Here is a 21,353-nt window from a genome sequence, read left to right as displayed (position 1 = left end):
TATCGTCTCACAAGGAGAGAAAAAAATATTCTTGCAGCTCAATTCTTCAGCTCTTAACTTTCGGTCGCCTTTCTCTTTATCTCCTACAACCAAGCAGCTGTCTTCATCTCAAACACAAGAGATCTTCTGAAATGTTTTACAACTCAAAGTCAGATTCTCGTCCGCTTCATTCAGGCTTCTTCTGTTCCTCAGCCAGTTCTCCACTGTACAGATCCCAAGGTAAATCTCTTTCTGGTTCTCTTCTGCTCTTGATAATCAGGCAGTTAACTCCAGGAATCTCCACAACCTAATATTTATAACACAATTAAGGCTGTTAGCTTCCTGATGAGTCGTGACAGCTGGTGTTTTGGAGCGCTGCCCGGGCTCACTGTCCTGCAGAGAATAGACTCCATTCAGAAACACAGAGAATCAATAGGGCTTTGTGGAGGAAACAACACTCTAGGTTGAAATCTATATAAAATAGTTGTCCAGTCATTGTCAACATGTTATTTTTTCCTCAATTTGTTTTGGTTGAGACACTCATTACATGTTTTTTTTTTTTTCAGTGTTGTTTTACAGGATGACTGTACACAACCTGCTCCCTTTCCCAGGTTTATTAAATCATGTCTTGTCCCCTCTAATGAAAGACGTTGAGTTTGGTGGGACGGTCGTCAAGTGACCTGTAGTCTCATGACTGGGCGTCTAAAGGAGGAGGAACAGAGTGTGTTGAACTTGGGGAAAACATGTTAAATTCACGGGACATTAAAGCAGCTTTGGATCACAGAAAAGACAGTTTGTCACTTGTTAGAATAAAACTGTAATTTAATAAATGCATTGTTTTCAGTAAGGAATGTGATGTTATTAGACAAGATAATTATGTTACACACTACTCCATCTCTTTCCACTCTTTCTTTCCAGCCATAAAGAAAGCCATTGTTCATGTTATTGTAATGTTTTATTGCATTAAATATTTAGAAAAATGACCAAAATGTAATGGTTTCGGCAAATAAATCTCTGGATTTCTTTCAACGCTGACATAAAAGTTGACAGGGTTTTACTGCACCACGGAAATTAGGATATAAATACAGACTATACAAATGCATCATATATAAATGCATTTGTCCAAACTTTGCCTTCCATAAAATTGGACTTTGCTTCTTTCTTTCTTTTGACCAGGAAGTGAAATGTTTTTAATAAAGGAGTTTTGCACATTGTTTTGTAAACATCACTGTTTGACCTTTTATTTACTTTCAGAGTTTAAACATTATTGCACAAAAGGAAAATAAAGAATATGTCCTATGTGTGCAGCTCATTGCAGGAACATACTATGAGGCTTTGTGGCCAAAAGTAAATGTACACCTGAACATTACACCCATATGTGCTAGTTCAAGATTTCATTCTAAAACTATGAGCATTTGTCTGCTGCTAAAACAGCCTCCGCTTCCTCAAGCTATTTGGAAATCCTACCTACATAACACTGATGTTTGGTGATAAGGCCTGGATCACAGTCTGCATTCGAGTTCATCTCAAAAGCGTTCCGTGGGGTTAAAGTCAGTGATCTTTGTAGGCCACACACAAAAAGTGGGAAAAAAAACATTTCTTTATGGACCTGACCCTTGTACCATGGTTGGAACAGCAAGGGTCCCATCCCCAAACTGCTACTACACACTAATCTCCTAAATAACTGAGCAGAGGTGTCAACATACCACTTCATTCCATTTCATAAATCATGATCCACCATACAATTTTCACATAGCTTATCTCCACATACTGAACACTATCATATCTTTCTCATTGCTGCATCCCTACCATATACAAACTGTGTTCGAAAAGCCCTACTAACGTCCTCCCTCCTACATACTCAACATTGAAGTTTACAGAAGAAATAAAGAATTTAAAAACCTTCTGTGTGGTTTGAAAAGACGCAATTCATTGTGGGGCGGTTGAGTAGGAAAAGTAACCTATCGATCCATACACAAAATCTTCCCGGAAGTTAGTACTCATCCGGGCATTTCTTGCCTACACAAACTCACATACACAACCGTCACACACTCAAATAAAACTGAGGTCAAAATTAGTATGAGTAGGACGTTAGTAGGGCTTTTCGAACACAGCCACAGTCTATGATCCCTACTGAACACAGGAGGCGTGGATTTGGCTCTTTAGTGCCCCCTGCTGGAGGAGAGAAGGCATGGCTCTGTTGTCGACCTGCTGACGTCTCATTCTGATGACGGCCGCGTCCACCTGAGCCGCTGTCCCCTTTCCCCTCCGGTCCTCCAGCAGCTGCAGACAGGCGCGCTGCAGCCGGGCCAGCTCGCCCTCTGACGACGCTAGGCATCGCTTTAACCCCGCACTGCCCTGAGAGACACAGGACACACGTTTAAAAAGCTTATTTTAAAATGAAGAGATCTTGGCATGCACTGTGTTGGATGTTATTTTCCAATACTAAAAAGTGAATCTCCAACTATCATATCATACAAATACAACTGATCATCATCATCATCATCATCAACCTTTATTTAAACAGGCACAAATTGCTAAGAAACAATGTCTTATTTAAGCAATGGCCTGGTGATATAATAAGTTAATACATTCATTTGGGTAGGGATCCCTTGCACACATTTAACCTGTGTTGGTTTGGTTGAGACACTCAGTCAGCATGCGACAATAGGTGAGTGAATTGGTAAGCCACTTGTTTTTAAATATATGGTGTGATTATCTGACAGCCTTGATCTTGGCATGCGCTTTGTTTGCCGTTATTTTCCCCAATACTAAAAATTGAATCTCCAAATGTCATATGATACACATAAAACTGATATAATACTTGTTGTTCATACATTCATTTGGTTAATTTGGATGACTTTCAGCAGTTTTACAAATGGTAATTGAGTGGTATAACTATTGGAGGGTTCTTTTTCACTACTAACATAGCTTAAGGATCAACCAACACAGCAAGTTATAGTGAAGGAATGATGTAAACCAACCAAACGGTGTATTCACTTGTTTTATTACCGGTCTATGAAGAGTTGCGTTAATAAAGAATGTATTAGGCCATAACTCAGAACCCCTTCATTAGTAGAAGAGCCAGGTTTCTGTCACCACCATTTCTGAGTGTATTTGAACATACTGTATATGGATGTACATTTTGGGTATCAGTTCAGACCTGTATGAGATGAGCAGCCTCAGGTAGCTGTGTCCCGGGATGTCTCTGATAAACCTGCACCAGAGGCCGGTTGAGTTTCTCCCTGGACAGTACGTCACCGCTGTACTCTGGACCCTGTGCACACAATAACCAAACATCAGCTTGGGCACGTTGTCACCTAAATAAACTTGGTTTCGATCTTGTCCCACACACACACACACACACACACACACACACACACACACACACACACACACACACACACACACACACACACACACACACACACACACACACACACACACACACACACACACACACACACACACACACACACACACACACACACACACACACACACACACACACACACACACACACACACACACACACACACACACTAACCTGCACTCTGCCGTGGCTGTGACGGATACAGTTCATTTCTCTCTGTTTGCGAAACATAGCCTGTCTGGTGGCTGCAGACATCAAAGTGAGGCTTTGCTACAAAAGGTAGAATTAAATGGAAATGTTTTATTATTCATATAGTTTATTTTAGTTTATTTTTTAAAGATATTTTTTGGGCATTTTTATGCTTTATTGATAGTGTAGAGACAGAGGTGAAATGGGGCAGGGAGGGGAGTGACATGCAGAGAACGACCGCGGGCTGGAATCGAACCCGGGTCCGCTGCTGGCCAAGGCCCATGGGGGGGACGCCCTACCAACTGAGCTAAGGGCGCCCCCTTTTTTATTTTTATTTGTGCAGATAAACAAGAGTAAAATGGCAAAAAGAAACACATAGACATACATAAATGCACGGGTGGGACAAAAGAAACCCAGAAGGGCTTATAAAGGATGCCCACCTAACATTAAAATACAATAGGTAAAGAATTAAAGTAACATATATCAAAAGAGGTACTTCTGTATTGCATGCAAAAGGTGTTTAAAACTGTGTATTTGTTTGTTTTTTCTACCTGCAGACCGATTGTCTCTGCTATTTTCTTCACCAGGCCATCGTTGACGGTGCAGTGCAGAGCTCTCTGCCGGGCCATGGCACACGTCAGCTTCTGTCTGATGGTTTCCCTAAGCAGCTGGGACTGGGTGACTGTGGCAGTGGACGCCTCTAAGACCTCTTTACTCTCTGCCAGAAGACAAATTCATGCTATAGGAAACATGTTGTTTGATTTAAACCAACTATGCAGTTTGGTTGTTGTTTTTTTTCAAAATGAAGATGTCACATGAACAGTGGGTTTTTTAATTATGTAAGAGGACAACATCATGTTAGAATTGTCATTGTGAGTCATAATAGCATTAGCATTTAGCTCGAAATATTACAATGCCCCTTAGTACAGCTTCACAGAGCGGTAGACCCTAGCTTTAATACTGTAATATACAGACAATAATTCCTGTAGACATAGTGCACAGTAACATACATACTAATACTGCAGTGTTAAGTTCTGCAGGTACTGATATTCCCCTTTGGATCTTATGTAAGATATTATTTTCTGTTTGTGTGTTATTTATGTCTACACACACACACATCTACATTGGAAGTGTGTAAATGTGCTGTTTTTTAATTTGTCTGCAGTTACTTTCTGGAAGAAGACATCACTTTTGTTTGATTTAAAAAAAAACATGTAGTTTTTTTTCCCTCAAAATCAAGAGGTCACAATAAGGACAGTGACCTTTTAATTATGTTTGTGTAACTATCTTTGTGTGTTTTCATTTGTCTACACACAAACCTCTACATTGGAAGTGTGTAAATGTGCTGTTTTTGAATGTGTCTGTTAGGATGGATACAGTGTGTCTGTGTGTCATGGTTGTACCTGGTGTGTAAGCGCTGAGGGGGTCTGTTTGGTTAAAGGTCTTGTCAGCGCTGCGTTGGCCTCCAGCAGAGCCAGTGTGAGGCAGCAGCTCCAGGACTCGAGCCCTCTCACTGGCACAGTCCAGCAGCCGCCTGCTGCTCTGTCCCAGGGCCTGGGGAGACACATGGGGGGGGGGTGTAAGGTCACATTAGGGCTGAAATTTACCATTACAGTCACAGCCCGAATTTTATCATTATTATTATTCTCAATAGATTACGTTATTTTTCTTTTAGAAAATGTCAGAAAAGTTTATAATAATAATAATAATAATAATAATAATAATAATAATAATAATAATAATAATAATAATATCAACAATTTCCCTAATATGACATCAAATTTCTTGTCAAAAAACTTAAAGTGGGACAGTTAAGTCAATCAGAGCAAGATCAATCCAGATTATCTAAATTTTCCCCCGGACTTCTATTGCGAATGAGTTGTATTAACTTTGGTGATCTTCTGGCAATAATTTTCTCATAGCAATGTGCTTTAGTACAGCCTCACATGGCCGATAGCATATCTGTAGACTCTTAAGTCTTTTCACTTGCTGATTAAAATCATTCAACTTTATTTTAGATATTAACACTTAATAACATCCCTGCCAGTGCCTCAACAATACAAAGTGGTTATATAAAAAAGAAGCCTGGAGGTCATCGGTGCAGTCAGGCTTTGGCAGTGTTAGATTTCTCCCCTGTTGTTCCTGCCAGTAAATCACATGGAAGAGCAAGTGGAAAAGACAGAGAAGAAACAGAGACAGAGGGTGTGTGTGTGTGTGTGTGTGTGTGTGTGTGTGTGTGTGTGTGTGTGTGTGTGTGTCTCGGGGTTGGGGGGTTGAGGGTATGTCATTGTAAATCACCTGTAGCTGGGTCAGTGTGTTTCTCAGTGCTCCTTCCAGATCCTGTTTCAGCTGGGCCAGCTCCCTTCTCTCACACAACAACAAGTAATCAGCACCGTCTCTCTCCTGCAGCAGAGCAGACCTGGCTGTCAGCAAAATACATTTCCTCTATAGCTCCAAGTTCACAATACATAAAGAACTAAATGGATTCATCTGTTGTCTGGTGTGTATCCCTTACATCATGTGTGGTGTTGGATTCAACTGTGATGCATGTGAAAATGTAATAGGCCTATATTTCACCATTGCCATTAACGAAAAGATAAAAATAGGCTATGTGAAGTACTATGTCTGAATAAGGTGTAATAATAATACTGTGCGAAGTGCATGTGATTTAAACTAAATTTAGTGGAAGTTTCAGACCCAGCCTGCTATCGGTGTATGAATGTGTGTGTGAATGGTAACATGATGGGAATGAGAACAGGTCGCCCTTGTAAAAGAGTCTCAGGTCTCAATGGGATTTACCTGTGTAAATAAAGGTTTTTAAAAAAAATGTATAACACTACTGCTGATCTCTGTATAAAGTATCTTCTTCAAAGGAAGGTCAGACTGAAACAAAGCAGCGGCCCAGAAGCTATAAATGATTTAGAGTTTTCCTCATGGATTGTCTTGATTGTATTTATCACACCATTGTCCCAAGAACAATCACAGTACAGTGTGGAGTAGGATTAAATGTACCGTCTCAGTGGTGGCCGGCCTCCTGGTTCTCCCCTCTGAGCTCCTCCTGTTGACGGTCAGATCAGTCGTGAGGCTGTGTATCATCCTCTCCAGATGCGCCCTCTCCCTCTCCAGCGCGACGCCCTCCTGCCTCACCCTGCCTGCCTGTCTGCGCAGCCGGCCCTCCACCTCCCTCACCCGCCGCATGTACTCGGTGGCCACGGCAACGCTGGTGCCCGCACGCTGCTCACGCAAACTGCTGGCAGGGAACGGGACCACAGAGGGACGCACGGAACCGCCAGGGAACTACAGCAGAAAGTTATTATAGGCCTACTGTATGTCTGAGTCAGTGAAGTAACCAAATAAGATATACTCAGAAACGTTGGGTTACAGTACACATTTGAATGACTACACTTCACTTGAGTATGCAGAGATTACACACTATGCACCACTACATTTGGAGTAGAAGTTTAACAATTTAAAAACACATATTTAAACCTCCAAAATATGATTAGTTATAGAATAAACTTGATTTAGTAGGTTAAATTGCAACTCCTAACAAGAGTAAAATGCTTGCTCTACTATGCCCAGGCTACTTTATGAAGGCCTATATGTTTGTTTTATAAAGGATACCAACTTCTCCCAACAATTTGTCGAAAGGAATTCAGTGTTATTATCTTACAGCTTTATTTATAAGAATTTGAAATTACTTTGGAAGTGTTCAATAGGCTATAACTTCCCTAGAACTTAGATCTTCACTTTAGACTTATGGTTTGACAGTTTATTTTTTCATAGGCGGCCTACATTTTTTTATGATTGTAAAAATTATACAATAGGCCTAGGCTACTAACTGCTCCTTTGAAACATCCAACTGTATTATGCTTTCAATTGTCCTGTTTTCAGGAAGCTTAAAGGCAGCACATATTGCACCAGGTCTGTGTCAACGTGTTTCCTCACCATCGCTCCTGTAGTCTGGGGCCTCGAGATCTTATTTCTGCAGACGCAGTCACGACTCTCTCCGCATTCCTCCCCTGTGATCTTATCTTCGCTTATTTCCGCTGTGCCGTCTGTTCTCTTTGGGGTGAAACCACCTGCGGCGGCGCTGCAGCAGCTCCGGGGCCGGCTTAAAGTACCGGCCCGTCCTGCTCGAGTCTGCCGCACAAGACGCTCCGCACGCCGGATGGAAAGAACCGTCCCATCGCGCCAAGACTGCGGTCCGATGGTGACAGAGCCGAGGGGCACAGATTGGACCTGCATTCTTTCACATGCACTCTCTCGTCCTTATGAGCTGAATGTGATAAAGGAACCATCCGGGGGATAACTTAGTGTGAGGTGTTGAGGTATGAGCTCCATAGCAACGGTTCCTGAAGTAACTAAACACTCAAAGCGGTTTGGTGATTGGACGGTGAGTAGGACATGGGGGGCACTGTCATTCAACACTGGCCTTTAAGCTACTAAAAGGGCCCTCCTGGTTTCTCAGGTCAAACTGACATTTAGTTCCCCCATCAACTGTGTTACAATGTAACTCAGAGTTGAACCTGTATTGCAATTGTATCATCAGAAAATAAAATTAATAGATAAATGTGCTAAAAAACATCTGTTATTTCAATGAGAAGTCAACAAGGTTCAAGCTTGTTCTTAAGGGGAGAATATACAACTACCAGGGTGCATCTCGTCAAGAAAACATCCAATAACATCTTAGAATTCTGAATACAATATTAAGTTAAAACATTTTTTTTCTTTTACACTAAATATTAGGCTGAATGTTGCAACAATTGTTGCTGTGTTTAGCTCAGATTCAGTAAGAATGCCTTTTAAATAGTTGTGTCGGTCACCGAGTTATTTCCAATAGAAATGGCAGCAGAGGCTCATGCACAAACAATGATTTAATAATTAGAATTTGACCAAGTTTAAGATTCCTTACATTATTCGGGAGGGTCACTGAAAATGTTGTTTAAAATATTTTGAGTGTTTCCCTTTATTTCATCCCAAAGTGTGCGTGATGGTTCATGAAATATAATACTGGTACTTCTACTTCTAAAGACAGGCCTCATAATATCAATAAATATCTCTGTAGACATGAGTAATTTGCATCAGAGTGTTTAATTCTCTTGAACAAAAAAAACAAAGAAAAAATCTCCAGTTAAACATCCCAGACTAACAATACAAAGTAAAGATTGAAGGTCATTGAAAATAGTTCCAAAAAAAAAAAAAAATTGAGAAACATATGAAAGAAAATTAAAGTTGATAAAAATATATTATTTTGGTCCTTAGGATTCCCTTCCTGCCAGCGCTGTAAACAAACAAAAAATGGCAGATCTGTAGTGAGCAAGTAAAAACACAAACGCAAGAAACCACTGCAGAGCTCTTCATAGAATAAAGTCAGATTTAAAGCAACATTGTACCCGCTCCAGTCCTTTATTAGGACATAATAAAATCTCCCATCTCATACCATTCAGAAATGTTTCTATCAGCAACAACCACACTGCTTGAAATGAAATCTAATCACTGCCTTATCATTAGACCCATGACATTCCAAAAAAATAAAAAATTACAATCACCACACAGTAATCTGGTGATTCTTAAATCAAGTATTAAACATCCAGCAATAAAGAAAAGAGACCTGGCATCTCTCCATACTGAAAACAGCCCGTCTGTCTGTGTGCAACTCTCAAATGAAATGACCGATTCACTCCAGAGAGCTTTCTTAAGCCTGTTACATACTCCGCGAGAAGAAAGGACAACGTTCTCGCTGACAGAGCTGTTACCATAGTAGCGCCAGCTGATTTTCCTCATTGACTTCAGATTGACCAATCACACAATAATTCTCGGACAAGCTGCGAGAAGAAATTAAGAAGGCCCGGACGATGTTTCGAGAACAAGCTGCAAGAACAGCTTAACAAGAGCTGCAGGAAGAAAACTATGTCATTTTCTTCGCAGCTCTGTCACCGAGAACTTTGTTCTTTCTTCTCGCAGAATATGTAACAGGCTTTACTTTCTCTCGTCTTCTGGCAGAACAAGCCAGGGTCTGCAACGGCAAACCTTAAAAAGAGATACAAATAAATAAGACTTAACCTGCACCACCATACATATGCTGTAGGGGGCAGAAAGGTGCTGTGGAAAGTGCTAAAGGACTCTTCTGTCTGTGTGCAGTCAGGTTGCATCTCGTCAGTTCAGCAGTAGGCCTGTTGGTCACAGAGTGTGTTTGACGCTCAGACGAGGCTCACTCTTGTTCTGCAGGTTCTGCTGCAGCTCTCTGAACAGATGGTCTCGCTCCTCAGCATCGTACAGGATTTGCTATGTTGAAAATTAAAAAAAAGGGGCAGATTATTACATACTGTACCCTGAGAAAAGCATTGTAATAGCCGTATATAACATTATTTTGTATGCTCCTCCAACAACTAGGAGGTGCAGTAAAACCATATATAACCTTGTATGCTAAATTGTGTCCTTTTCTTTCTTTTTTTTTTAATAGTTTTGTTTTCTTGGAGACTTATTGGAAATCAATGACCAACAGTGGACAATAAAACAACGTCTGATAAACGGTAATGTAGCGAGCCGCCGGGTATTATGTGTTACACCGACTGCACATCTAAAACAGCCAGTAGCGGTTAAAGTGTGGGACTTCACTACAGGCATGTTGTTACACATGTCACACAGAATACCTGTTAGCGGGTGGAGCCTGGAGCCATGTGTTTAGTAGCATAGTAGTATTCATGTCTATTTACATATCCTATGATCCGCCGACGTACTACTGTATGCAAACCAGATTCCCCTCGGGGACAATAAAGATTTTCTAATCAAATCCAATGTGTTTAGTTGTATTAGCATTTATTCTTGCCTCAATTAAAATTAATCTTCCATGATATTCCTATAATGAGTTTCACCTGTATATGAGTGTTGAAGCAAGTTCAAATCAGTGCATTGAATAAAACACTGGTGTTAAAAGAACATGGATGATTACTTCTGGTTGACACGAATGCCCCAAACAAACAGATATTTTTGAACAAACAGTCGGTGGACAGTGAGTTGATGAAGCAGTGGTCTCCTGTTCTTTACCTCTATGAGCTTGTCTCTCTTCTCCATGCTGTCTCTCAGTTTCCTCTCCTCTCTCTCCCTGTCCGCTCTGTCGTTCAGCCAGGCTCTCTCTCCCTCCCTCTTCTGCTTCTCTCTCTCCCTCAGCTCCTGCCGAGTGTCGTGGAGTTGAGCCGTGAGAGACGACACCGTCTGACTGTGGCTCTCCTGCTGATTCTGGTGGGAAAGCAAAAAGGGACAGTTAGAAAAAAGACTGAGATCTGTGTGTCTGTGTGTGTGTGTGTTATCTTGGAAACAGGGTTGGCCTAGCTCTATTTAAATGGAAACAAAATCCACCTGCTCAGCTCGCTAATATTTTCTTTTTAAATTTGTATAAAAAAGTGTTTCTGCCTTGGTCCAAGTAAGATGTGTTTTACTTCATTCCTGCCTGGTGCCATTGTTCCATTATGATTGTATTGTATATTTTATTTTCTATTCCACACTACGACTAACTAGAAACTAACAACCATTTTAACTTCAAAATCAATAAAAAGATTAAAAAAAAATTAAATGTCAATCCAACTTCCCAGACCTCTTTAAAAAAAAACATTTTTCGCTATTTTTGATTGAAAAATTACAATAAATCAGTTATAAATATAGTTGATCATTTTACTGTTGATCGACTTATTGAATAAAATGCTTATCATTTCAGTTTCCTCCTTAACATGAAATCATGATCTTCATTAAAAATCCTTTTTAGATTTATAAAACAAAGTCTGTCATTATTTAACTTTGCTAATATAAGTATAACCTATCTATCTACAAAGTGTTTTTAAAAATCAAAACGTATGGAGTTGTAGGGTTTGTAATGCATATATATCCTTTCCATGTGCTAATATATCTCACCTGCACTATGTCCTGGTACTGCTGCAGTGCTGTGGTGAGTTTGGTGACTTCCTTACACAAGGTGGCGCTGTTTCCCTCTCTTCCCTCCAACAATGCTGCCAGCTCAGCCCTGCCTCCTCCCAAGCCCTGGACCAATCAGAGACAGGGAGAGAACGGAGTAAAAATGACATGCTGTGAGTAAAAGTTTCCCTGTGGTCACTGAAGACAGTATTTAGGCCAGAAGGACCGAGGACTGCAGAACTCATTCAATGACATGGAGAGAGTGAACGTTTCTGGATCTTCATTTTAAAAAGATAAAACTAAAGGAACAATTTCATACTGCAGCTATTAGAAAGGTCTTCTACCAAGCTGATACATTTATCATCAACAGCACAGGCTACAGCAGTATGAAAGCAAAAAGAAGATCCGCAACACTCACGATTCACCTATATGTGATACTACATGGGAGTAACTTAAATCAGATGGCCTATATTTGTGTTCCGTCAAATAAGAAAAACAATGAAAATGTATACCGATTATACCTGTGTGTAGACTGATTTGGATTTAAAAAAATTAGGGACACCCCCCCCCCCCCCCCGCCCCCCATATCCCCAGTAGAAATGACCCCCTTGTGTGCTCATTATTACCTGTACATTTTCTCTTCATTAGACAGTACAGAGTTGAAATGGGGCGAGAGAGAGAGAGGGGATGACCTGCATTAAAGGTCCACGGGTCTGATTTAAACCGGCAACCACTGCAACGAAGGCCGGAGCCAATATGGTACGCGCTCTATCCACTACGCCACCGGAGCGCCTTGATTACCTGTACATCTTTGAGCTGTCTCTCCATCTCTTCTCTGAGGTCTTGGATCAGAGCGTCTTTCTCCTGCAGGACAGCGCTGAGGGCCTGGTCCTTCTGTCTCTGCACCTCTCTCTCCTTCTCCACCTCCTTCAACAGCTGCTCCTTCTCCCCAAGAACCACACGTAGCTCCTGAACACACACACAATGCATGGTCTATTGACTGTGTGTGTACAAATAGGGGTGTGTGTGTATACATATAAACAGTGACTGAATATAGTAAGGGTGTGTTTGTGTGTGTGTGAGTGTGTGAGTGTGTGTGTCTTGGACCATAGTTCACGCTGTGAGTGAGTGAGAAAGAAAGTGTGTGTGTGTGTGTTTTGGACCATAGTTTACGCCATTCCATCCCTATTGTCTAGTGTGTGTGTGTGTGTGTGTGTGTGTGTTCTCACGTTGATAATATCCTGGTTGCACTGCAGCACAGTGTTGAGTGTGTCGAGGTCTCTCTCTCTGTCTCTCCCAGCCTTCCTCAGAGCCTCCATCTCTCTCTCCATCCCTTTCTCTTTCTCAGTCACTTCCGACCGCAGAGTCTCCAGGGCAACCTAACAGAGATCACACAACTGTTTTGTTATAATTTTCCAAGCAAAAAAAAAAACACAAAATTATTCCAGCTTTCCTGATGTTCTGCTTTTCCTTGGTTTATTATGAACGTAAAACTGAATATTTTCTAGTTTTGGATATAATGTGACTTTTAGCAAATGTATGGAAAATTTAAAACTGGCCTTTTTCACTAGTTTAAGATTTTTGGTTAATAGACCAGATGAATCAATAAAGAAAGTAATCATTGGTTGCAGGCCTACATTACTGTGCTTTCAGGTAAATCACACATATCCCATCTTTACAGGCCAAACTGTCTCCAAGATAATACAAAAAATATATATAAGAAAATAACTAATTTACTGACAAAGCAGTGTGTCATATTCAGCCACTATGTTTCCATGGAGCCAGAGGAAATCAGTGACATTCTAGTGCTAAACTAGTCAAACCTTCTAAAGTCCCGAGGTAGAAAAACACAAACAAAATAAAATCATTAGACCTACACTGCTGATAGAAAAGCCTTCAGGAGCAGGAGGTTCGAGTCTAAAGTCTGTCTGCTCATGTCGATAACTGCTATGCTTCAGTAAGAGTTGTTCAAAGCAGACCCAGCATTATGCAATGTCACTCATTTCACATCACCTTGTTGTCAGACAGGGTTTCCTTCAGATTCTCGGTCAGTTTCTCGGTCAGCTTTTTGGCCAGCTCAGACCCTGCTCCCTCCTCCACACACAGTCTCCTGATCAGCGCCATACACTCCTGGAACAGAGGAAACATCAGTCAAACACACTCGTATAAACAGTATAGTACAGCTGTGTGTGTGTGTGTGTGTGTGTGTGTGTGTGTGTGTGTGTGTGTGTGTGTGTGTGTGTTCAGTAGAGTCGTGCTTTGTAGCCAAATGTCTGTTTGTCTGTTCTGGCTGTTGTTACTAGGAAAAAAACATTTTAAATACACATCCTGATTTGGACTTTTTTTTATTTATTTGTTGCTTGAGTCAAGTAAGATTCAGAGCTTATTAAGCCATTGCAAGCACAAAATAAAATCAGCACAGGCCACGGAATAACGAGAGCCAAGTGTTCATACGCTGTGAGCCAAAAAGCTGATATCTATGCAAATGAGAACCACTGCAAACATCAGACAGCGTTGTCAGTGATCTACAGGCAGCCACATGTCTTACTTATCTACTCTGCCTTCAACTAAAATCAGTTAAAAAAAAAAAAAAAAAAAAAAAAAACTGCTGAAATCTGTGAGCAACTACAACGACTCAACCTACCAGTTCAGAAATGGCTGAGCTGTTGAAAATGTTGTTTTGACACTAATATAAGGATGTTTCAGGATATGGTATTTTTATCTTCTTTTTGCTATCTTACTCTATTTTCACTGCATATGGTGGAGGCAAGCTGCATTTTTGGAAGCTGGATGCATGCATGCTTTATAAAAAATAAAAAATAAATAAAAAAAAGATTAGTATTCCCTTACATGGCCACAATAAGATAAGATTGACACCACTTATATCTGTGCTACATTTGAAGATATAAAGAGCGAACAACTTTCTTTGTGCCTAGTAGCTTAGCTTAGCACAAAGAGCTAGCCTGGCTATGTGCAAAAGACACAGAAGAAAGAAAGCCCTCTAAAGCCCTAGATTACACGTCATGTAGTGTTGTGGGTTTTTAGTTTTTTTCTGTTATGTTTGGACAGAGTGCTACAATAGCAGTTTTTCCAGTCCAGTGTCCAGTGACGTCAGCCTTTACATCTAACTCGTGTCTCTGGTAGGACAGTCAGTGCTCTCTGCTTCAGCCCTTGAGCTATCACATTCAGCCAGTGTGACGTACAATGAGCACAGCAAAACATACCTGCTGTAAATCATCCACATAACAAGCGGCTAAAAATAAAGGGCAGTCACACGATCAAAAAAAGATTAACATACTTCAGTGTCACCACCTGTACAATGTGGTATAAGCTTGACAATAGCACAATGCAGTTAATGGCGCTGTCACTTTAAGGGCGGTGCTGTAGCTTCAAAAGACAAACAACATTCCAGTGAGCTTTGAGCCCGGGCACCAACTAACTGACTGCTGTGTGCATGAGTGAGCTCCTGTCTCCCCTCATCACCTCTCTACCCACCTGGATGAGACGCTCGCGGCTGTGCAGGGAGTGACCCAGGCTCTGAAGCACGGAACTGCTGCCACCCTCCTTCTGCTGCAGCAACTGAGAAAAGAGAAATATAATACAAATGAAAAAAGTGTAAGCTAAGAGAAGCAGAAGTGTGTTAAGTGTGGTGTTATTGAAGGATTCTGGAGTAGGGCAGAGTAAAATATACTCAAGCTACCAAGGGCTGTTTGTTTCTGAGATTGGCACCCGTCGAGATAATATTTGCGATTTTTCATTACAGAATAGTCGATCAATTGACAATTTGTTGCAACTTGGTTAGTTGGTTTAATTTGATAATTGTATTTTGAATAGCATAAATGGAGTGACATTCAGCTCCGATTCAGCAATCTTCAGTTTAGTAGTATGATAGGTCCGTTTCTAGTCAAATTTCAGTTCAGCCCAAAGAAGCCTCACCAAGCACTGCACATTATGTTCATAATAGCTCAGTCAGCACCCTATTATGTACTATCATATTCTGATCACTTGGGTCGTTTAACAAGGAAGTAACACAACTACTAATACACAATCCTGTTAATCAATAAGCTGATCGCGTACACACAATCACTAGTGTGTTGTCATTTTCGCTTTGATAATTTGTCGATAAAAATATAATCCAACATGTTCCAACACCTCTAATGCTTAAACCTGGTGCCACTCCCACATATTTCACATGACTGATATAATAATATTCAGACCTTGCTAGAACACACTGTATTCACATTACGGGCAGATCTGGTCATGTGATGGACATAGTCTCTATACAGAAAGCAGCTGAGAGGTATTTTAATGGTATTCGCTCTATCATGAGACTCCTAAACCCGGGGCAAACTCCACTGGTTAGGGAAGATTCCAGGGAGAGTACGTGTGTGTCTGTGTGTCTGTGTGCGTGTGTTTCCGTGTGTGTGTGTGTGTGTGTGTGTGTGTCTTAATCTGCACCTGTGAATGAGGAAATGGGGGCACACCCTTCTACAGGCGCAAAACACAGAACAGCCACCTTCCATTGCTTTCATAATGATTATATTTGTGCTCAGTCAACATTCACACTGTGGTGTATGGAGCCAGTTTGGACATGTGCCCATAAAAAGGAGTTGGCTAATGCAACGTTGCAATGTGTAATAAACCTGTTTTTCTTCTGTATAATAAGGTTAGAGGCTATCTTCTCTTTTTGAGCCTGGAGAAAAAAAAAAGAAAACTGTGCAGTTAAATGTCTGTTACGTCACAACTGCACTGACATCTAAATTAGCTTAGCATTGAGCTCCCTTATGAACATGTTATTTCTTGCTTGTTTTTATTTTTTTTAATCTTAAAAAAAAAAAATCTAACTAAATTATTTCAAAAGTAATTTAAAAGTAAACCCTTTTCTATTGTTTCAAATGGAGTGTGTGTGTGTGAGGATTAAGTGCATACTAACAGGGGCCCAGTCTCCTGATCCGTTGACTAGATTTGGTTTGCTACTGCCATGCTTCAGCTCAGACTCCAGGGTCCTGATTCGGGACACGGCTTGGTCAAGCTGGCCACGCAGGTGCCTGACAGCGTGGTGAATCTTCCCATTGGTGTTCTGAAAAGGACAAAAAAAACAGCGCGTGAAGTACATGAAATGTGTAGCTCAAATCTTGTTGGATTTGCTGGGGCCTCAGTTGCTCCCGGATGATCACTTATTGCAGCAGTCTGTGTCAATATTTACAGCCAGTAGCACACACACAGCATCTGGTCAGAGTTCTTCCATTGGTAAATAAATATGAGTTCCCCAATGACACACTTGAAAAGGATTTTCACATATTGTTCATCCATGTACAGTACATGCAAACTTCTTATTTATACTTATACTTGTTGATTGCTCTCTGTGGTCTTATTGCCGATTTTAGTTTGGTGTTTGAATTGTACTTTGTCAATTTTAAATTAAATTTTATGTCTATGTTTTTTTTATCTGTTTTAAGTGGCTTTTCTCTCTCATCGGGCTGCTATTGTAAATAAGAACTTGTTCCTAATGACTAGCCTGTTTAAATAAAGCTGAAATTAAAGCAATTTCAATGATCTATTAGTCAATAGTCTATGGGAGACCTGAATGTCAACACCCACCTCTCGATGAAGTGGCATAAACTCGTCTCTCAGCTCTGCTAAGACGTCCTTGTCCTCTTCATCCTTCTCGTCTCCTCCGTTCTCCACGTTTCCAAAGTCCAGCACCCTGATCACTACGGGAGACACCACCATCTCCTCAGCAACTTTCCCCAGGAACCTCCCGTCTCTTCTGCCCAGAACTGGGATCCGACTGCCTGAGGGGGAGCTGACCGGCTTCCCTTCAATGCCTCTCAGTTCCTTCAGCAAGTGGTTGGCTGGCTGAACAACACCCGAGTCAAACGGGTCGCTGCCGTCCAGAGAGTCCAGAGACTGAATGGAGTCTGTGCGGGACGGGGCTCGTAAGGACAGAGTGGAGCCGGAGAGAGAGGACGGGTTGGAGCTGAGGGATGGGACCATGTGCCAGTGGAGGGGCATGCTCTGAGACTTGTCCCGCGACAACGGCAACGTGGGGGAGAAGGCTTGGAAAGGCAGGTGGCGCGGAACCCCGCACACAGACTCGTAAGCCGAGTCGGACACCCGCAAGGAGTCGCAGCCCTCGCACCCTTTGCCCTTACTGCACCTCTTGCCGGTTCTTATGAAATGCGGACAGGCGTCCCACTTCTCGGACCAGCACTCGTACTCCGACAGCGCCATGTTGTCTCTGAGGATCTCCCTGTAGCCCTCCTTCTCCGCCTCCACGTCCTCCTCGCTGCCACAGCTCCCCCTGCCCGGGACGTCCTGTGATGGGTGTCTGTGGCAGTAGCTCTGGCGAACCCACTGTCGGATCTTGTCCCTCTCCTGCGCCAGCTTCTGCAGCCGCTCCGACGAAAGCACCTTCACCCGCTCTATCACCGAGTCGAACTTGAACACGCGCTCCAGGAGGCACACGCACTTGCCGCAGACGAACTCCCCCAGCCCGCTGCCCCGTGGTACCGACTGCCCCAGGATGTGAGTCAACACAGACAGCAGGTCCATGGCTTTGGACGGGGAGCTCAGGGACAGCTGGGACTTGGAGAGAGACTTGGAGGAACTCAGAGATAATGTGCTGCCTGTGGAGAGTTAAACAAGACTTGAGCTTATGTAAGACTATTCAACAGGCAAACAGCATGTGATGTGACCAATATCTTTACTTTCCCTGCATTCCAATACCCATACTTCCATACTATTTAGTATGCCAGAAAAAGCATTAGGATGTCTCAATAGACGCACGTCAATTATAGTATGCTGAAAATACAAAGACGCACCACTAACTCCAATAGCATTTGACTATTCGTCGACTTTATTCTTTACATTATAAAAAAAAAATCTTCATTATGAGATTTTTTTTCCTTTCCTGTGGCCCTAAAACTCTTCTGTACTTTAGTATGTAGTGCAGTAAAAAGAAACAGTATGTGATTTGGAACTAAGGGTTTATTTCTTGGTGCTCCAGACTCACCCCAGGGACTGCTCTGCGAGGACAGAGACCCTGTCGGGGTCCTAGGCTGACCACCAAGCTTATTTTGGCCCCCAAACAGCCAGCGTCTTTGGTTTCCCTGGAGAGCTCCGCCACATACCCGGCACAAGTCATTTTTACCCTTTGAAGACATCGTGGACAGGGGACGGCGAATATCCCCCTTTCTGTCCGATTGAGGCTTAAAATGATCTGTGAATTAAAGCAGACACAAGACAAGGTTGAAACATAGTATATGGCTGGACTGTGTATGGTTGATGTGATATATTGTTATTGTTAAGCGGATAGTCAGCTTCTTATGATGTTAATTCCTGAATGTTAAATGTTCATCTGCAATGTTATGTAGTGGTTTCCAAGTAACATTGATTCTTAGATCGCAGGAAATAGTTAAGCTATGGGTGGTCAAAGTAGGGGGTGGGCGACATAACCAAAATATAGCTTATTTCACGGTATTTTTTCAATTTTGGACGTTGACGGTAATGTATCATGATGATATTACTTATTTTTTGTTGTTGACCTATTCATTGTGTTTTCAAATTATTGAACAGGTGGCTTGTGTTTCTCCATTACATAACAACTACCTAACGTTAGAGCTAGCTTCCAGCTCAGCTAGCGGACAGAACTAACGTTGGTCGAGTAACGTTGAACTAGCACAGCAGAGATGTTAAGCTAGCGGCGCTAACCCGCTTCATTTTGTTTTTAGGGAAACAAAACAACCAAAAAAAGCTTTTCTTGGTCTTAAGCATCGGCAGCGTAATTACTTTCAAACTGCACGGAACATTTTATGCCAAATTGACAACTTACTGCTAGCCATCCCCTCTGCTCACTTTTTGGCGCTCCGTATATCTCGGTCGTCCACACCCACACACACTCCACGTTACGTTACGTTACGTTACGTTATACAGTCCAATACTATAATAACTAGCGTCAACATTGGAGTGGACCAAATCTAGTTTCCTATGTTGTTGCTGGAAATCATTTTCCAGCTCTTTTCCCATCAGACAGGTCAGAAGAAGGAATGTTATCTAACCCGTTTCCCTGGTATTTGGACATTTTTGTTTTGTTTTATCTGTCCCCTGCATAGATGTGTTTGGCAGCAGGTCTGTTGCGGCTCACAGCTGCTGTGTGTTTACAGTAGTTCCCTCCAGGGCGGGACACGTCTACCCAGAGCCACGCTGACAGAGAGGCCAGTCAGTCTGACATGAATGAAACTATCTCTCCATGAACCTTTCCCCACATTACGGATCGACGTCCACGAAACAACTAGGAGACGTGCTTAACACATTTAACTCTTCTAGGGACTAAACAAGTTGGCACATGTGGCTTTTTCAACGTGAAAATATGTTTTAAATGCATTACACGTGATATAACACCGTCTGTTTTAAGCTATGACTGATTGAATGCGATGTCACGTTTCGAAAGGGAAAGTCTTTATCATCCAGTGGAAAACAGTCCAACTATCGAGTAGCCTATCTGATCTGATTCTATTTAAAGCAAGTGCAGTTCAATGTGAACGTAACGCCAGCGCGTGAAAGCTGAGCTCCAGTAGTTCAACATGCAGGAAAGAATATGACAGCGAGAGCCCTCGGTTGAGTTCAGTTCGTTAAGCCTTCAGCAAAGGCTTCACAAACACACAGTTAGCTTTTCATAGACAAGGTTTTGAAGTGCAGCCTTACGTTTGGTTTGAGTCGTCCTGGACGTGTCACGCGCTGAAAAAAGTTTAAAGTAAGTCCGCCACGCGAGGAAGAATCTTCATAGTCTCGTAACAGAAGAGGTGAAAGTGTTATACTATCTATGAGTTGAACGTCATTTAGTGGAAAAGTTTGTTAGGGAAAAATCTCTCAACCGGGAACTGGGCTGTGGAGCCGCATTGCTACTCACCGGACTCGAGGACGAGAGGTGGGAGTCACCTTGCTGACGTCACCGGTCATACCTGTTTGGAGCTCTTATAATAGGTCCATGGTTTGGAGCAGCGCGCGAGCGAGTGACTAGAGTAGGGAGGAGGTGGGGTCTGCAAACACTGGTTAATTGGTTAATAGGGCTGTGTCTTTTTAAAACAAATGTATTAAAGGTGCAGGCAGTTTTGCTATTTGAAAAAAATATAGGCCTAATAATAATAATTCAAAATCACCAGCTGCCTACAACCCCTTCCACCCCAACTAACTTTTTTTCTTCACAATTATGAAAAACAAAAGCCCCCCTCAGATTACAAATGGAGCGTCTTCGTCTGGAAGTGTCCCACTGGATGACATCAATGTGTGATCCATGTCAGTGTGTGAAGATATGGGTGAGTTATTATATGGCTGAGGACTCCTCGCTCATAATCTTTAACTCTCTTGCGCCCTCTTGAGGATGATTTAGGCTCTTTCTGTTTGTACAATGTTTCATGGTGATCCATCCCAATTGTTGCTTATTTGTTACACTCTGATCCCAACCAGCTGACAGAGCTCCATCTCCAATCCTGGAGCAATATTGTTAGCACAACTACAAAAAGGAGCGGACTAAATCTGCGTTCCAAATCACATAGCCTACTTTTTCTTTTTTTTTAAGATATTTTTTTGGCATTTTTATGCTGTTATTGATAGTATAGAGACAGAGTTGAAACGGGGCAGAGAGGGGAGTGACATGCAGAGAACGACCGCAGGCTGGAATCGAACCCGGGTCCGCTGCTGGCCGAGGCCCATGAGGGGACGCCCTACCAACTGAGCTAAGTGCGCCCCTCAAATCACATACTTTTTATTTTTACTACACTACATACTAAAGTACAGGGGTTTTAGTTTTCTTTTTCATTATGTCGAGAAATGTCAAAAATAAAGCCGAATACTCAAAAATGCGACTTAGTGGGGCATTTATGTATTTTCAGCATACTAC

At 41.9% G+C, this 21,353-nt stretch overlaps 2 protein-coding genes across 2 annotated transcripts; both read right to left on the bottom strand.

Annotated features, from left to right (window-relative positions):
• Positions 1-166: 166 nt before the first annotated feature.
• Positions 167-7,789, bottom strand: tektl1 (tektin like 1; the record flags this gene model as incomplete). Its single annotated transcript, XM_080039653.1, has 10 exons — positions 167-286; positions 369-372; positions 2,114-2,337; positions 3,143-3,256; positions 3,527-3,622; positions 4,093-4,259; positions 4,945-5,095; positions 5,840-5,944; positions 6,554-6,838; positions 7,490-7,789. 10 exons carry the CDS (start codon positions 7,787-7,789, stop codon positions 167-169), a joined length of 1,566 nt encoding a protein of 521 aa, XP_079895779.1.
• An 833-nt stretch (positions 7,790-8,622) lies between these two features.
• LOC307259839 (uncharacterized protein) lies at positions 8,623-20,348 on the bottom strand. Its single transcript, XM_080039863.1, has 11 exons — positions 20,159-20,348; positions 18,468-18,674; positions 17,054-18,081; positions 16,386-16,532; positions 14,948-15,031; positions 13,466-13,582; positions 12,682-12,831; positions 12,254-12,421; positions 11,453-11,578; positions 10,592-10,783; positions 8,623-9,829 (listed from the first exon to the last, which is right to left on the bottom strand). The coding sequence occupies exons 2-11, from the start codon at positions 18,616-18,618 to the stop codon at positions 9,725-9,727; spliced, it is 2,268 nt and encodes a 755-aa protein (XP_079895989.1). The 5' UTR covers positions 18,619-18,674; positions 20,159-20,348; the 3' UTR covers positions 8,623-9,724.
• Positions 20,349-21,353: the final 1,005 nt, after the last annotated feature.

Source organism: Ammodytes marinus (assembly GCF_949987685.1).
Source record: "Ammodytes marinus genome assembly, chromosome: 13".
In the NCBI taxonomy this organism is placed as follows: domain Eukaryota; kingdom Metazoa; phylum Chordata; class Actinopteri; order Uranoscopiformes; family Ammodytidae; genus Ammodytes; species Ammodytes marinus.
This window is presented reverse-complemented; position numbering and strand designations above follow the sequence as displayed.